The sequence below is a fragment of the Rhinoraja longicauda genome, chromosome 27, assembly GCF_053455715.1.
Source record: "Rhinoraja longicauda isolate Sanriku21f chromosome 27, sRhiLon1.1, whole genome shotgun sequence".
NCBI classification, from domain to species: Eukaryota; Metazoa; Chordata; class Chondrichthyes; order Rajiformes; family Arhynchobatidae; genus Rhinoraja; species Rhinoraja longicauda.
In genome coordinates, this window is record NC_135979.1 from 356,834 (window position 1) to 374,837 (window position 18,004).

Consider the following 18,004-nt stretch of genomic DNA (forward strand, 5'->3'; position numbering starts at 1 on the left):
CTTCTCTGGAGATAAGGAATGGGTGACGTTTTGGGTTGAGAACAGTCTCGACCCGAAATGTCACCTATTCCTTTTCTCCAGAGATGCTGCCTGTCCCGCTAAGTTACTCCAGCACTTTGTGTCTATCTTTAGCGTAAATCAGCATCTGTTGTTCCTTCCTGTACATCCTGTAATTATAATCATGTACAGCTGACTGGACCACGTAACCAAAAGTGTTTCACTGTACCTCAGTACACATGGCAATAATGAACCAAACTAAACTAAAAGAGCACAGGAACAGGCCCTTCAGCCCACAATGTCCATGCTGAACATGATGCCATGATCCATATCCCTCCATATCCATATACCTGTCTAAAAGCCTCTTAAACACCACTATCGTATCTGCCTCAACTGCATGGAGGCAGAGAGGAAAGCTCTTCAGCGGGTAGTCCATAGAGCTCATAGGACCATCGGAACAGAGCTACTGGCCTTGGAGGGCATCTACCACACACGATGGGTGTGGGTTGGGCGTGGGTGGGGTTGGTGAGGTGTGGGTGGGGTGTGAGGGTGGGGTGTGGGTGGGGTTGGTGAGGGTGGGGTGTGGGTGGGGTTGCTGAGGGTGGGGTGTGGGTAGGGCATGGGTGGGGTTGGTGAGGGTGGGGTGTGGGTGGGGTTGGTGAGGGTGGGGTGTGGGTGGGGCATGGGTGGGGTTGGTGAGGCGTGGGTGGGGTGTGAGTGTGGGTGAGGGTGGGGTGTGGGTGGGGTGTGGGTGTGGGTGGGGTGTGAGTATGGGTGAGGTGTGGGTGGGGTTGGTGAGGTGTGGGTGGGGTGTGAGTGTGGGTGAGGGTGGGGTGTGGGTGGGGTTGGTGAGGTGTGGGTGGGGTGTGAGTGTGGGTGAGGTGTGGGTGGGGTTGGTGAGATGTGGGTGGGGTGTGAGTGTGGGTGGGGTGTGAGTGTGGGCGAGGGTGGGGTATGGGTGGGGTTGGTGAGGCGTGGGTGCCTCTGCGTTGTAGGAGTCTCTGCACTGAGCTGGTGCCGTGAGGTGTGATGGTTTGTGTTGATCAGGGACCCACACATCATGGAGACGGGCGCTGGGCCCGGCCAGTTTGCAGCGCCCAGCCCAAGCCCACACTAACTCTTCACCAGCCCCTTGTCATTCTCCCCACTGATGCTCCGAGCCCAGCCGGCCACCGTCAGCCTTGCTGCCGCGCGGTCACCTCCTGCAGCCGACCTTGTGGATGGTCAGTCCCCCGGCCCTTCCCACCGGCCTTTGACCTGCATCCATCCCCGGATCCCTCCACCCCCTCTCCAGTTGCCGGTCTCCGGGGCCAGCAGGGGCCGGTCACTGGGGCCAGCAGGCGTCGGTCACTGGGACCAGCAGGGGTCGGTCACTGGGACCAGCAGGGGCCGGTCACTGGGACCAGCAGGGGTCGGTCACTGGGACCAGCAGGGGTCGGTCACTGGGACCAGCAGGGGTCGGTCACTGGGACCAGCAGGGGTCGGTCACTGGGACCAGCAGGGGTCGGTCACTGGGGCCAGCAGGGGTCGGTCACTGGGGCCAGCAGGGGTCGGTCACTGGGACCAGCAGGGGTCGGTCACTGGGACCAGCAGGGGCCGGTCACTGGGACCAGCAGGGGTCGGTCACTGGGACCAGCAGGGGTCGGTCACTGGGGCCAGCAGGAGCTGGTCACTGGGACCAGCAGGGGTCGGTCACTGGGACCCGCAGGGGTCGGTCACTGGGGCCAGCAGGGGTCGGTCACTAGGGCCAGCAGGGGCCGGTCACTAGGGCCAGCAGGGGCCGGTCACTGGGGCCAGCAGGGGTCGGTCACTGGGACCAGCAGGGGCCGGTCACTAGTGCCAGCAGGGGCCAGCAGGAGCTGGTCACTGGGGCCAGCAGGGGTCGGTCACTGGGGCCAGCAGGGGCCAGCAGGAGCTCGTCACTGGGGCCAGCAGGGGTCGGTCACTGGGGCCAGCAGGAGCTGGTCACTGGGGCCAGCAGGGGCCGGGCTCAGCGGCTCCCCTCTCCTGAGGGCCTGGCGGGGCAGTGGGCCTGATGCTGGGAACCAGAGAGCGGTCCTGAACTGTCCACCTCATCAGTGACCCTCGCAATATCCTTGATCGGACTTTGCTGGCTTTACCTTGCACCAAACGTTAAACCCTCATCATGTGTCTGTACACTGTAACTGTATCTGTACACTGTAACTGTATCTGTACACTGTAACGGTATCTGTACACTGTAACGGTATCTGTACACTGTAACTGTATCTGTACACTGTAATATGTATCTGTACACTGTAACTGTATCTGTACACTGTAACGGTATCTGTACACTGTAACTGTATCTGTACACTGTAACGGTATCTGTACACTGTAACGGTATCTGTACACTGTAATATGTATCTGTACACTGTAATATGTATCTGTACACTGTAACTGTATCTGTACACTGTAAATGACTCAACTGTCATCAGGTACTGTCTTTCCGTTGGTTAGCACGCGACCAAAGCTTTTCACTGTACCTCGGTACACGTGGCAATAATAAACTCTCTCACTAGACACTGGACCAAGTTTCAGCCCCTCGCTGTTCCTCCCCACACTCATCTCCCATCCCCGGTCACACATTACCTGTTGCCCCACCTCTTGCCCCCCTTCCTGTCCCCCTCCCACTGACGCTCCCCATCCCCCCAGCGTCTCGTCACCCTCAGCTCCCGATCTCTCAATCAAAGTGTGGAGTCCCAGCGTGGATCGCATGTGCCCGGTGTCTCTGCTCGATCAGTGCGGGTGTCTGGGGTTACGGGGAGAAGGCAGGAGAATGGGGTTGAGAGGGAGAGATAGATCTGCCAAGACTTGATGGGCCGAGTGGCCTAATTCTGCTCCTATCACATATGACTATAGGCCAGTCTGGGGACTCTCAAAGGGCATTAAATGTCATCAATTATAGTAAGAACATCTTTGACTCAGAACCAGTTCCTGAATGAATCGTGTCCAAGCCGGTGTGGGACACATGTAGAGTCTGCAGGGAATAGCACACATAGTTGGCATTGTGCAAATAGCTCTCTGTGCTGCAGCAATCAGTGGAATGCCAGAGATTTAACAACTGCTGCTCACAACAAATGGTCAGAGAGAATCCCATCCCAGAGACGCAGATAACTCTGATAAAGGGAACACAGATAAAATACTTAACCCTTTGCAACCCAGGGTGAAAGCAGTAACATTGTGGTCTACATACAAAGGGCAGTGCAGCAGAGTTTCTCAACATCACTGCCTGTGGCAGCTGGAAACTGTAGCAACCTATTTATGAATATACTGAATTAAAACAAATAGTTTGCCAACAGGACAGATGAAAGTAAACCAGTTCCGCTGCAACACGTGAGCACATCAGATGCATGCGTTAGATTTTCCTGGTTCACTTAATGGAAATATAAAAACAATATATTTCAGGGCGGCACGGTGGCACAGCGGTAGAGTTGTTGCCTTGCAGCGCCAGAGACCCGTGTTCGATCTGGACTATGGGTGCTGTCTGTATGGAGTTTGCACGTTCTCCCCGTGACCTGCGTGGGCTTTCACCTCCAAGTGAAAAAGTTGCCCCCCAGATCCATCTTAAATCTCTCCCATCTCACCGTGAGCCTGTGCCCTCTAGTTTTAGAATCCTCTATCTTGGTGGAAAGACTGAGCGTTCACTTTATCTCAGTTTAAGAATAAGGGATCGGCCATTTAGAACGGAGATGAGGAAAAACTTTTTCAGTCAGAGTTGTGAATCTGTGGAATTCTCTGCCTCAGAAGGCAGTGGAGGCCAATTCTCTCAATGCATTCAAGAGAGAACTAGATAGAGCTCCTAAGGATAGCGGAGTCAGGGGGTATGGGGAGAAGGCAGAAATGGGGTACTGATTGAGAATGATCAGCCATGATCACATTGAATGGCGGTGCGTACAGGCTCGAAGGGCTGAATGGCCTCCTCCTGCACCTATTGTCTATCCACGTCCCTCGTGATCTTGCACACCTCAATAAAGTCACCCCTCAGCCTCCTGATCCGTGGCAACCTACACAACCTCTCCCTGTAACATCCCGATGATTCTCTTCCCAACTCATTCCAACTTCTCACTTCAGTTCAGTCTAGTTTATTGTCACGTGTACCGAGGTACAGTGAAAGTTTTTTGTTGCGTGCTAACCTGTCAGCAGAAAGACTCCACATGATTACAATCGAGCCGTCCACAGTGTACAGATACACTTAACGAAGGAATGAATCAGGTGCTGTGGTACTTTGGTCTAGATGTCTCTTCCCACTACAGGGTGCTGTTCTGCTTGGAAGAAAACTGCTGTAATTTACTGGAGACACAAGGAACTGCAGATGCTGGAATCTTGAGGGAAAAGAACAAACAGCTGGAGGAACTCAGCGAGTCAGGCAACGTCTGTAGAGGGAATGGTCAGACAAAGGGCGGCAGGGTGGCGTAGTGGTAGAGTTGCTGCCCCAGAGACCCACGTTCGATCCTGACTAAGGGTGCTTATTCACAAAATGCTGGAGTAACTCAGCAGGTCAGGCAGCATCTCAGGAGAGAAGGAATGGGCGACGTTTCGGGTCGAGACCCTTCTTCAGACTGATGTCAGGGGGGGCGGGACAAAGGAAGGGTACAGGTGAAGACAGGAAGATAGAGGGATATCTGGGAAGGGGGAGGGAAAGAGAGGGACAGAGGAACTATCTAAAGTTGGAGAGGTCAATGTTCATAATGCTGTGCTGCAAGCTGCCCAGGCGAAATATGAGGTGCTGTTCCTCCAATTTCCGGTGGGCCTCACTATGGCACTGGAGGAGGCCCATGACAGAAAGGTCAGACTGGGAATGGGAGGGGGGGTTGAAGTGCTCGGCCACCGGGAGATCAGATTGGTTAATGCGGACTGAGCGCAGGTGTTGAGCGAAGCGATCGCCGAGCCTGCGTTTGGTTTCGCCGATGTAAATAAGTTGACAGTGCTGTCTGTAAGGAGTTTGTACGTTCTCCCCGTGACTGTGACCGAGGATTTTGTCTTTGGTTTCCTCCCACACTCCAAAAACATACAGGTCTGTAGGTTCATTGGCATTGTATAAATGTAAATTGACCCTAGTGTTTGTAGGATAGTGTTAGTGTGCGGGGATCGCTGGTTGGTGCGGACTCGGTGGGCCGAAGGGCCTGTTTCCGAGCTGTATCTCTAAACTAAACAATGCATCAGTCTGAAGAAGGGTCTCGACCCCAATCATCACCCCTTCTCTGCTGAGATGCTGCCCGTCCCGCTGAGTTACTCCAGCATTTTGTGTCTATCTTCGGTTTAAACCAGCATCTGCAGTTCCTTCCTACACATGTCCTCTGTTCCGTTCCCTCCAAAGATGCGTTCTGACCAGTTGTGTTTCTTCAACAGATTGTTTTAGCTCCTGCAATTTAATTCTGCATTTCCTACACAATAGCAGATTCCCATCCAGAACTACTCCACAAATCTGACTGTGAGCTACAGTTCCTCACCTCATAAACCAGGCAACTCAACAGCCTTATAAATGCTAATGTTTTAATTGTTCATCTTAATTGCTCAGCTTGACACCCTCTCCTGCAGCCCACACTGTGGTGTGAGCATCCAGCCAGCACTCCCTGCATGCAGAGAGCTCTTGTTGTTGGCATGGGATACTCTGAGACTCTGTCTGAAGAAGGGTCTCGACCCAAAACGTCACCCATTCCCTCTCTCCTGAGATGCTGCCTGACCTGCTGAGTTACTCCAGCATTTTGTGAATAAATACCTTCGATTTGTACCAGTGTCTGCAGTTATTTCCCTACGATACCCTGAGTCATATTAGTTTTGGTTGTTTATATTGGAGATACAGCAAGTCCACACCAACCAGCAATCACCCACACACTATCCTACACACTCCTACAACTTACAGAAGTCAATCACCCTACAAACCTGCACGTCTTTGGGATGTGGGAGGAAACCAGAGCACCCGGTTCTTAGATTGTGAATCTCATGACAGGGGAAGAGGGAATGACCGGGGTAAAAATGGTCTTCGATATGTTGCGGACAAGGTACGGCAGATGGAATGGACAGACTCTGTGGGTCAGGCAGCATCTGTGGTGGGGATGGACAGACTCAGTGGGTCAGGCGGCATCTGTGGAGGGGATGGACAGACTCAGTGGGTCAGGCAGCATCTGTGGTGGGGATGGATAGACTCAGTGGGTCAGGCGGCATCTGTGGGAAGTTTAGGGACTTGTCGATACTGGGCCAATTCCAGGAAGTGGAGAAGTTCTCCAGGGCAACCACAGGTTCCCGTTCACATTATCTGTTTTACTTTCTATTCCCCCAGCCTGGGGACTGCACTGAATGACGCTCCGTGTAATCCAGGCTGTGCTGGCAAATGCTTCCACTGTGTTCAGAGCGGAAAATGGATAGTTTAGATCAGAGATACAGCAAGGAAACAGACCCTTCGGCCCACAGACTCCATGCTGACCATTGATGACCCACTCACACCAGTTCTATGTTATCCCACTTTCTTCCACAACAAGACATGGGTGTGCTTGTACATCAATCACTGAAAGTAAGCATGCAGGTACAGCAGGTAGTGAAGAAAGCCAATGGCATGTTGGCCTTCATTGCGAGAGGATTTGAGTATAGGAGCAAGGAGGTCCTACTGCAGTTGTACAGGGCCCTGGTGAGACCGCACCTGGAGTATTGTCTGCAGTTTTGGTCTCCTGATTTGAGGAAGGACATTCTTGCTATTGAGGGAGTGCAGCGTAGGTTCACCAGGTTAATTCCCGGGATGGCGGGACTGACATATGACGAAAGAATGGGTCGACTAGGCTTGTATTCACTGGAATTTAGAAGGATGAGAGGGGATCTTATAGAAACATATAAAATTCTTAAAGGATTGGACAGGCTGGATGCAGGGAAAATGTTCCTGATGTTGGGGGAGTCCAGAACCAGGGGTCACAGTTTAAGAATAAGGGGTCGGCCATTTAGGACTGAGATGAGGGAAATCTTTTTCACCCAGAGAGTTGTGAATCTGTGGAATTCTCTGCCACAGAAGGCAGTGGAGGCCAATTCACCGGATGTTTACAGGAGAGAGTTAGATTTAGCTCTTAGGGCTAACGAAATCAAAGGATATGGGGAGAAAGCAGGAACTGGATACTGATTTTGGATAATTAGCCATGATCATATTGAATGGTGGTGCTGGATTGAAGGGCCGAATTTTTCTATTTTTCCCACTGTGTTATAGAGTGATACAGCGTGGAAACAGGCCCTTCGGCCCAACTTGCCCACACCGACCAACATGTCTCATCTACACTAGTCCCACCTGCCCGCGTTTGGCCCATATCCCTCCAAACCTGTCCTATTCATGTACTTGTCTAACTGTTTCTGGCAGCTTGTTCCATCTACCCACCACCCTCTGTGTGAAAAAGTTACCCTTCAGGTTCCTATTTAATCTTTTCCACTTCACCTTAAACCTATGTCCTCTGCTCCTCGATTCCCCTACTCTGGGCAAAGACTCTGTGCGTCTACCCGATCTATTCCTCTCATGATTTTATACACCTGTATAAGATCATGCCTCATCCTCCTGCGCTCAAAGGAATAGAGACCCTGCCTGCCCCAACCTCTCCCTGTAGCTCACATCCTCTAGTCCTGGCAACATCCTCGTAAATCTTTACTGTACCTTTCAAGCTTGACAACGTCTTTCCTATAACACGGTGCCCAGAACTGAACACAATACTCTAAATACGGCCTCAACGTCTTGTACGACTGCAACATGACCTTCCAACTTCACTACTCAATACTGTTATCCAGTTAACAGGGTCTGTGCAGATCGGCAAGGCAGCAGTGTGGATGGCCATCGGCAAACAGCAAGGTGAACCGTGGGTCACGGGATTCTCAGCACGAGGCAGAGACAAGAGACGAGAGTCCTTGTGTGGAGATGTGGTACATTGTTACAAGCTCTGGACAAGCTCTGGCCTTGTGAGAATGAGGCCATGATTAGATCATGCCCAGAACATTCTGTCCATCCCCGTCCCACACAGTCCTGGCACTGGGGTGCAGGAAGCAACTGCAGGTGCTGGTTAAACCGAGGATAGACACAAAATGCTGGAGTACCTCAGCGGGACAGGCAGTGTCTCTGGAGAGAAGGAATGGGTGATGTTTTGGGCCGATCTCTGTGTCCATCTTCAGCTGAATGTGGTGACAACGGCCGGTGATTATCGGCAACAGCTCGGACAGCTCCGAACTCTGGCATCAGGGAGGCGGTGATTGGGCCAGGGAGGAACAAGCACTGGCCCATCGCCCAATGGCCTCAGCATCTCCTAAACGAAGGTTTGTCATCAGCCTAGGTGCCAGGCAGTCGAGGTTTGATTCCTCGTTATAATGAGCCGATGCTCATAACACACACATTGTGGATTCAACCATCGTCTGGCATCTTTGTTGCCGGTTCCCATGGAGACACAATGCTTGAGAAGGTGGAGAGGCTTCACCCTCTGGTTTCTACCTTGCGTCTCCATGGGTCAGTATTCTTGTGTTGCTGGGAGCAAGTGCATGGCCCTTATCTTCTCCCCCACAGCCCCCATGTTCAGATACAGGTGACCCTGTTCCAAGGAGAGTGATGGTGGTCTCTGGTTTACAGAGAGCAGTTACTGCCACAGAAACACATTCTGGATCAGAGTAGAGTGGGCCCAATCCTCACTGCTCTAATACATTCACAATGTGATTCCAAAGTGATGCACATGCCTTGAAGCAGAAAGCCGGGATGGGCTATTTATATTTCTTTCTCTTTCACATTCCAATAATTAAAACAGACAGTATTAGGGGAACAGCAACTCATATTTTACTTGGGCAGCTTACAACCAGTGCTATGAATATTGATTTCTCTAACTTCTAGTAACCCCTGCTTCCCCTCTCTCTCCATCCCTCCCCCACCCTAGTTTTCCACTGTAGATCCCTTCGATGGTGGGGATAGACACAAAAAGCTGGAGTAACTCAGCGGGACAGACAGCTCGATGCAACCAGTCAGTGTGCTAACTACTGTACACCTACACAAGTTCCAGATAGAATTCGTCAGCATTGCAAATGTCCTCAATCTTCTAGGGGGGTATGGGGAGAAGGCAGGAACGGGGTACTGATTGAGAATGATCAGCCATGATCACATTGAATGGCGGTGCTGGCTTGAAGGGCTGAATGGCCTCCTCCTGCACCTATTGTCTATTGTCTATTGAAAGTCAAGGTGTGGATGGGCTTTCTTTGCATTATTAAACACGTCTTCTAGTCATCTGTGACAAACTTTGGAATAATGGCTGAAATCAAAGTTCATCTTACCCTTTTGTTTCAGAATTCCTAATGTCATTACTGATGACGTGTTTAGTAACTGGTAAATAAATCATCAGTGAAACCTTTCCCGCAGTTAATCAATTCACCTCTCACAACATTAGCGTGCACCGTCTACTGATTCCATGGCAGGCTTCAGTTTTGTGCAAATATCAGAGCAAGAATCTTTTCAAAGAGCTAACTGCTGGAGGAACCCAGTGAGTCAGGAAAACCTGTGGTCGATGTTTCAGGACAAGACCCAGCAATAGGAGTGGGAAACCTTTCACAGCACCTTGTGTAGGAAAATAACTGCCGATGCTGGTACATATCGGAGGTATCACAAAATGCTGGAGTAACTCAGCGGGTCAGGCAGCATCTCAGGAGAGAAGGAATTCCTTCTTTCACTGTACCTTGGTACATGTGACCATAATAAACCCGCACCTATTAGCAACTCTAAATCTAAACCTGAGATCGAGGGGAGGTATCCAGAATGTAGTGGGGAGGGAGCTGGCAGATGACAGGTGGCCCCAGGTGATGGGCAGTAGGACTCGGGTGTGGGGAGGGGAGGGGATGGTGGAGGGAGAGGCAAGAGGCTGCAAGAGGAGATCGAGGGGCGGTATCGTGGAGAAGGAGCTTGCTCAGACCAGGCTTTTATTGGAAGTTCGGAGAGAGAGAGGAAATCACTGAAGATTTGAACGGGACGGAGGTGGAGAGGATGTTTCCTCTTGTGGAAGAAACTGGAATCAAGGGTCAATGTTTAACAATTAGAGTCATACAGCGTTAAAACAGGCCCAACTTGCCCACACTGACCAACATGACCCACCTACACTAGTCCCACCTGCCCACACCGACCAACATGCCCCATCTACACTAGTCCCACCTGCCCACGTCTGGTCCAAATCCCTCTAAACCTGTCCAATCCATGTATCTGTCTGTCTCTTAAATATTATGATAGTACCTGCCTGAATTACCTCCTCCAGCAGCTCGTTCCCTACACCCACCAACCGTTGTGGAAAAAAGTCTCCCCTCAGGTTCCTTGTAAATCTTTCCCCCCTCACCTCTGGTTCTCAATTCCTGTCCTCATCACTCTAGATAGGATGTATTCACACGATCTATTCCTCTCATGATTTTGTACACCCCTCATCCTCCTGCGCTCCAAGGAATAAAGTCCTCACCTGCCCTCTCCCTGTAGCTCAGGCCCCTAGAGTCCTGGCAACATTCTCGTAAATCTTCTCTGCACCTTTTGCAGTTTGACAATCGCTACTGAATGTGGAGCTCTACAAAGCTCTACAAGGCAGCACAGTGGTGCAGCGGGTAGAGCTGCTGCCTCACCAGAGAACCAGGTTCGACCCTGACTACGGAGTTTGTACGTTCTCCCCGTGACCTACGTGGGTTTTTTTCCGGGTGCTCTGGTTTTCTCCCACACTCCAAAGACGCACAGGTTTGTAGGTTAATTGGCTTGGTATGAATATAAATTTTGTCGCTAGTGGGTATAGGATAGGGTTAATGTGCGGGGATTGCTGGTCGGTGCGGACTCAGTGGGCCGAAGGGCCTGGTGCCGCGCTGTATCTCTAAGCTAAACCAAAAACATTCCACTGACCATTGTATTATTTTCTGATCTCACTTTGCTTGTCTCTGACCTATGTTCCGTATGTTCCTGTGGACCTGTGTTCCGTATGTTCCTGTGGTCCTGTGTGTTCCTGTATGTTCTGCATGTTCCATGTGGACTTGTATTCCGTGTGTTTGGCATGTTCTGTGTGGACCTGTATTCCGTGTGTTCTGCGCGTTCCTGTGTTCCGTGTACTGTGTTCTGTGTGTTCCTGTGTTCCGTGTATTCCGTGTGTTTGGTGTGTTCCTGTGTTCTGTGTGGTCCTATGTTCCCTGTGTTCCGTGTGGTCCTGTGTTCCGTGTGTTCCTGTGGTCCTGTGTTCCGTGTGGTCCTGTGTTCCGTGTATTCCGTGTGTTCTGTGTCGTCCTGTGTTCCGTGTGTGGTGCACCCTACAGTCCTCCCGCACCCACTCTAAAGCTGGAAGAGATGCCGGTGAACGACACAAAAACCTGCAGCCGCAGCAAACCTGAAAACGAGCGAGCAGAGAGAAGGGTCAGAGGGTCGGGCAGCTTCTGTGAGGAACAGATGCCAATCAGTCTCTCATGAACAAAACATGGATGTGCAGGAAGGAACTGCAGACGCTGGTTTACACCAAAGATAGACACAAAGTGCTGGAGTAACTCAACGGGACAGGCAGCATCTGTGGACAGAAGGAATGGGTGACATTTCGGGTCAAGACCCTTCTTCAGACTTAAAGTTCGTTGTCAGAAGAAGGGTCTCGATCTGAAACGTCACCTTTTCCCCAGAGACGAGTTGCTCCAGCATTTAGTGTCCAACTTCGATGAAACGTTGACCAAGTTTCTTTCTCCACAGATGCTGCCTGACCCGCCGACTGTTTCTAGCACTTCCTGTTTTGGCATTTTGATTCATCTACATTAACAAACAATATTTGAGTATTCAATAGACAATAGACAATAGGTGCAGGAGTAGGCCATTCAGCCCTTCGAGCCAGCACCGCCATTCAATGCGATCATGGCTGCTCACTCTCAATCAGTACCCTGTTCCTGCCTTCTCCCCATACCCCCTCACTCCGCTATCCTTAAGAGCTCTATCCAGCTCTCTCTTGAAAGCATCCAACGAACTGGCCTCCACTGCCTTCTGAGGCAGAGAATTCCACACCTTCACCACTCTCTGACTGAAAAAGTTCTTCCTCATCTCCGTTCTAAATAGCCTACCCCTTATTCTTAAACTGTGGCCCCTTGTTCTGGACTCCCCCAACATTGGGAACATGTTTCCTGCCTCTAATGTGTCCAATCCCCTAATTATCTTATATGTTTCAATAAGATCCCCCCTCATCCTTCTAAATTCCAGTGTATACAAGCCCAATCGCTCCAGCCTTTCAACATACGACAGTCCCGCCATTCCGGGAATTAACCTAGTGAACCTACGCTGCACGCCCTAGATTCAGAAATCTAGGGACTTATTATCTGAGCAATAAAATACTGTGGTTGTCACCCACGGCCACCTTCACTGGAAATGTTGCAACCCATCAGACACAGGCTGCACTGAGTCAGAGTTGAACGACGTTGGTCACAGTATCCTCCCTGCAACCACCCCCCCTCCAATCTCCCTGCCCTCCTCAAGCCCCCCCCTCTCCCCTCCTCAGACCCCCCCCCCCCATCATTGCTTATTCCTTGGAGTGCTGGAAGATGAGGGGTGATGTTAGAAAAATCATGAGATGAATAGATCGGGTAGATGCACAGTCTCTTGCCCAGAGTAGGGGAATCGAGGGCTAAGATTTAATGTGAGGGGAGAGGGAGGAGGGGAGAGGGAGGAGGGGAGAGGGAGGAGGGAGGAGAGGGGGGAGGGGGGATGGGAGAGGGGGGAGAGGAGAGGGGGGAGAGGAGAGGGGGAAGGGGAGAGGGGGGGAGGGGAGAGGGGGGATGGGAGAGGGGGGAGAGGAGAGGGGGGGAGAGGAGAGGGGGGAAAAGGGGGAGGGGTGCGGAGACCGCCGCCATGTCGGTGCCATCAGTAAAATTAAGAATCACAAAAAACTGCCCAAATGTCCCCACGCGGCCGAGTTGTTTCCAGGAGGTAATTTAGAAAAAATCCCGGCTGATTCACCGGACATTCCCGGCGTGGCAACTCCCCCCCAAGGGCTGACCCAGACCCGCCCCCCCACCCCCCATCCCCATCCCAGGGGGAAGCAGACTGCCCCCCTCCCCTCATCCCAGTACCCCTCTCCCCATTCCGTCTCCCCCGGAGGGCGGGGTGCCCGGTTAAGGGAGGGGCGGGGAGAGGGCAGAGGGTGAGGGGGAGAGGAGGGGTGAGGGGGGGGGGGGAGGGGTGAGGGGTGAGGGGGGGGGGGGGGGGAGGGGTGAGGGGGGGGGGGAGGGGTGAGGGGGGAGGCGACACCCTGGGGGGGGGGTTCCCCGCGACCCGGCCCCGCCTCCCGTTGCGATTGGCGGCGGCCGCTCAGCCCCGCTCCCGGCCGCGGGTCCCGGGAGTCGCCGTTTATCAGCGGAGCGGAGACACAGCGGATCCGAGCGACGGAGCGGCCGCAGACAGACAGAGAGAGAGAGAGAGAGACCCGCGGACAGACAGAGAGAGAGAGAGAGAGAGAGAGAGAGACCCGCGGACAGACAGACAGACAGAGAGAGAGAGAGAGAGAGAGACCCGCGGACAGACAGACAGGCAGCGCCCGGAGCCCTAGACACCCGCGACAGGAGCCCGACTAGTCGCCGCTCGCCAGACCCGCCAGCCTTGTGTCCGGAGCCGGCCAGTCGCCATCATGGGCAGCACACTCGCCAAGTCCAAGCAGCAGGTGAAGACCAGCGGGCAGTGGGTCCCGGCAACACGGGCAACGCAGCGGGAAACCCGGGCTCTCAACCCCGGGGGGCGGGCGGGCGGGCGGGGGGTCGCGGGGGAATGGGGGGCGCGGCGGTCCCCGCTCCTGCCTTTGTCTAGCGCGGGCGGCGGGTTTGCGAGCGGGGACCGAACAAAGGCTGGAGCGCCGTGAATTTCCCATTTATTGTCCCGCTCCCCCCTCTCTGGTCCGGCCGCGACGCGACCCTCCCCTCTCATCCCCGCCGCCCCCACGGTCCCACCGCGACCCCCATCCCCCCCCCCCCCCCCCCCACTGCCGCCGCCCAGCCCGGGGGTCACTTTGTTCCGCCGACGCCCCTCCCGGGCGCGGCTCAGTGGCGCCGCCTGGCAGCGAGTGGCGGTGCTGCCGGTAGCCCGGGTAGCCGACCCGCCCCGCCCGGAGACCGACTGTCGGGACCCCCTCCCTCCCTCTCCCGCCGCCGGGGCGGTTGTCGGGTGTGTGGATGAAAGGGGGAGACCCGGGACCCGCCGCCCGGTGGGACCAGCGGCCGTTATCCCGGTCCCCGGGGGCGAGCCCGAGTCCCGGCCCCGTGTGACCCCCCCCCCCCCCCCCGTTGGTCTGGTCCACCGTTCAGGGCCGGTCGGGCATCTGTCCCGGGTCCCGGGCTGACCACCGCCACCCACCGCCTCCCTCCCTCTGTCCGCAGGAGAACGGCCACGTGAAGATCAACGGAGACGCGTCGCCCACCGGGGAGACGGTGGTGGCGGCGGCGACCGGGGGCGACTGCGCCGCCGAGGCGGGGAAGGAGAGTCCAGGAGACGGGATCGAGCCGGCGCCCCCCGCCGAGGGCGAGACCAAAGCCGAAACCCCCAAGAAGAAGAAGAAAAAGATCCTGAGTTTCAAGACGTTCAAACTGGGCAAGATGTCCTTCAAGAGAGGCCGGCGCGGCGAGGCGCCGGTGGTCGTGGCGGCGGCGGCCGGACAGGCGGAGGCGGCGGCCGGACAGGTGGACGAGCCCCGGGCCGAGGGGCAGCTCGACACCGGCGCCACTGACACCAAACCCGGCGCCCCGGAGACGGAGGCAGCGGCGGCGGCCGTGGAGGAGCCGAGCGCGGGGGAGGAGAGGAAGGTGGAGGGAGCGGCGGCGGCGGAGGGAGCGCCGGGACCGGGACCGGGCAGCCCGGAGACCGGCTCCACAGACGCCGCCCGCGATCACGAGTAGCCGGGGCTGTTCACAGACACCACCCGCCACGTGTGACCTCGCTCGCCCCCGGTTACTCCCTGATCCAGTATTAACTTGTGTTCCACCACTGAATTTCAAAACCCTTCCTGGGAACATCTTGGGTTCAACATTCCTCCCCCAGCCTGGGATTAAAACCGAGTTTATTGAAGACCGATGGAGGGTTTAATCCTTCAGTTTGATTCTACACGTGGCGAACTTTGGTCTGGACCTGACCCAGTCTCTCTCTCTCTCACCCCCTCCCCGGCAATCGTTAGCATCTGTATCCCCCCCTCCAGGTTTAAAACATCTTGTGCTTTTTTAGCAAGACGGCAGTCTTTCATCGAAGCTTCTAGATTCTTTTGTAGTTTTACAGTCCGGCTCCAACACTATAAAACTAAGCAAACTGTGTTCCCATTGGTTTTTTAATTATGTTTGTTGAGGGGGGGAGTGCAACGTTTTAAATGTGATGGTTTTTTGCTGTTTTTGTCCTGTAAATAAAACCCGCCAAATTGATTTGCAATTTTTTATTGCTAACTTTTAAGGTGGTTTGACTATTGTAACATTTTTAAAAGGGAAAATGAATCTTGTGGACTATTCTCGAGTGTGATTGAACTTTCCCGTCAAGGGGCATCTGGAACTTCGGCTCCAGTTTACACTTGGAGAAGTCCTGGTCAATTTTTACTGATTTTTGTTAAATATTTTCATTGTCACCTTCAACAGTGCAGTAATTGTACAGTTTTAGTCTTATTACCAATAAACTAAATGGAAAAATATTGATGGAAATTGTTGGATTCTCTTCACTTTGTCAGTCGCTGTAGGTACAAACAAACGGTCTTGTTTCCAGCTCGTTTGTCCATGATCTGTGAACGATGCAGTTACTTACCTCCGTCTACCTGGACTCACCTGAAGGAATCGCCACCCCCTCTAAACCACGTTCACCGACACGTGGCTCTCCATAGTCTTTCATCAAATTGGATGATAAATTCTAAATCTGACGTTGGGCGGTGATTGAGTTGGAGCCTGTCAATTGAGGGGTGCATTTTATCAGTCACAATAAACATAGACACAGAGTGCTGGAGTAACTCAGCGGGTCAGGCAGCATCTGTGGAGAACGTGGAGGGGTGACGTTTCACAGAGTGCTGGAGTAACTCAGCGGGTCGGGCAGCATCTGTGGAGAAAACGGATAGGGGATGTTTTGGGCCGAGACCCCTCTTCAAACATTGGCTACCAGGTCAAAGCTACTGCCTGAGGAAACCCTCCCCCAATTATTAATTGCCCTTCAGGATTTCATTCCCTGGCCCGGGATTGAACCAGTGACTGGGTACATTTGGGGATAATTACATGTGACTTCCCCTGAAGCCTGTGACTGGACCCCGAGTGGGGAAAATGCTGTCTGAAAGTGGAGATGCCTCTGCCTTTGTTGCAGTGTGTAACTGCATGTTTCTGGAGCTGGCTTGCATTGGGAGCTCGTCCATCTGCCTTGTTCAACACTGGGCTGTTTAATTTAAATTAGCAACATGCACCACGTGAGAATGCTGATGTAACATTTACTGTAGCTGCTGTGATCACGTATAATGTGCGTGCTGGAAATGACTTCAATTCCCACTTCAGGAAAGATGTCGAGATGGACACTGATGGATCAGGCATTGGGAGTTTGTCAGAGTGCAGCATACCTGCATTGTTCAATGTTGGGCTGTTGTAATTAGATTAAAAACACGCACCATCTGAGAATGCCAGAGGAATACGTAACTGTTGTGGACGAGGAGTGTGCTGGAAATAACTTCCATGAAGGAAGTCAATATGGAGACAGTGCTGGAGAGAGTTGATGGGTCAGGAAGCATCTGTGGAGGGTTATGTTCTGTAGGACACCTGCCCACTTCCATCTGCAGAAACTGCCTGAGGTAAATGGGCCAGGGTGGCTGGAGCACCAACTGAGCAAAACATACCTGGAGATCCCAGCAGCTACATCCTTGTCTCCATGGAGATGGAGCAGAGCTGGATCGTGGTCATGAGAGATGAGGTCTCTGCAAGGTGTGTAGGAAAATAACTGCAGATGCTGGTTCAAATTGAAGGTGGACACAAAATGCTGGAGTAACTCAGCAGGTCAGGCAGCATCTCAGGAGAGGAAGAATTCTTTCGCACCTTAGATGCTGCCTGACCCGCTGAGTTACTCCAGCATTTTGTGTCTACCTGGTCTCTGCAAGGGATAGAGTGGAAATGGAGAGGATGTTTCCACTGGTGGGAGAGTTGAGGACCAGAGGACACAGCCTCAAAATAAAAGGACACACCTTTGGAATGGGAGATGAGGAATTTCTTTAGCCAGAGAGCAGTGAATCTGGAATTAATTGCCTCGGATGGCAGTGGAGGACAATTCAATGGGTATTTTTAAATGCAGAGATAATTGATTGGTTCAGGTGTCAGGGGTTATGGGGAGAAGGCAGGAGAATGGGGTTAGGAGGGAGAGATAGATCAGCCATGATTGAATGGCAGAGGAGACTTGATGGGCCCAATGGCCTAATTCTGTTTGTCTAGTGATCGTCTCATCAGGTGTTTAATTCCCATTGGTTTGGCCAATTAGTGCTGGCTGGTCGAGAGTGGTCATGGATCCTATGTTTGTCTGAAACACGCCCCTCATCCACTGGAGTTTTAATGGTTTGTTCTTGCAAGTGTCAAAATGCTAACGCAAGTGACCAGGCTTGGGTTAGTGCAAGGGGGGGAGAGCTTGGTGTGCAAGGGGGGGGAGCTTGGTGTGCAAGGGGGAGCTTGGTGTGCAAGGGAGAGAGCTTGGTGTGCAAGGTGGGAGAGCTTGGTGTGCAAGGGGGGAGAGCTTGGTGTGCAAGGGGGGAGAGCTTGGTGTGCAGGGTAGTGACAGATAACAAGGTGTCAACCATTGGTTTGCCCAATGCATAGAACTTGCTGGTTTACAATAAGAGACAAAGTGCTGTGGTAGGTCAGACGGTATGTCTGAAATTTCCCACAGATGCTGCCTGACCAGCTGAGTTACTCCAGCATTTTATATGTACAGTATTGTATCTGACTCGGGAAGAATTCTTTCATTGTAGCCCAGCAGTACCCTCCAGTGTTCAGAAGCAGAACTACAGATACTGGTTTAAACCCGAAACAGTAATTCTCA

At 53.0% G+C, this 18,004-nt stretch overlaps 1 protein-coding gene across 2 annotated transcripts; it reads left to right on the forward strand.

Annotated features, from left to right (window-relative positions):
* Positions 1-13,289: 13,289 nt before the first annotated feature.
* Positions 13,290-15,647, forward strand: marcksl1b (MARCKS-like 1b). Of its 2 annotated transcripts, none has more exons than XM_078423182.1 (2): positions 13,290-13,646; positions 14,356-15,647. In XM_078423182.1, the coding sequence occupies exons 1-2, from the start codon at positions 13,614-13,616 to the stop codon at positions 14,869-14,871; spliced, it is 549 nt and encodes a 182-aa protein (XP_078279308.1). In that variant the 5' UTR covers positions 13,290-13,613; the 3' UTR covers positions 14,872-15,647. The 2 variants fall into 2 exon arrangements, with proteins under 2 accessions (XP_078279308.1, XP_078279307.1); XM_078423181.1 differs by having other exon boundaries at positions 13,298-13,667; positions 14,359-15,647.
* The last annotated feature ends 2,357 nt before the right edge of the window (positions 15,648-18,004 follow it).

Coding starts and splice junctions, on each gene's coding strand:
- marcksl1b (XM_078423181.1), top strand. CDS start 13,614: ATGGGCAGCACACTCGCCAAGTCCAAGCAGCAGGTGAAGACCAGCGGG. Junction 13,668..14,358: donor TGAAGACCAGCGGGCAGTGG/GTCCCGGCAACA, acceptor TGTCCGCAGGAG/AACGGCCACGTGAAGATCAA.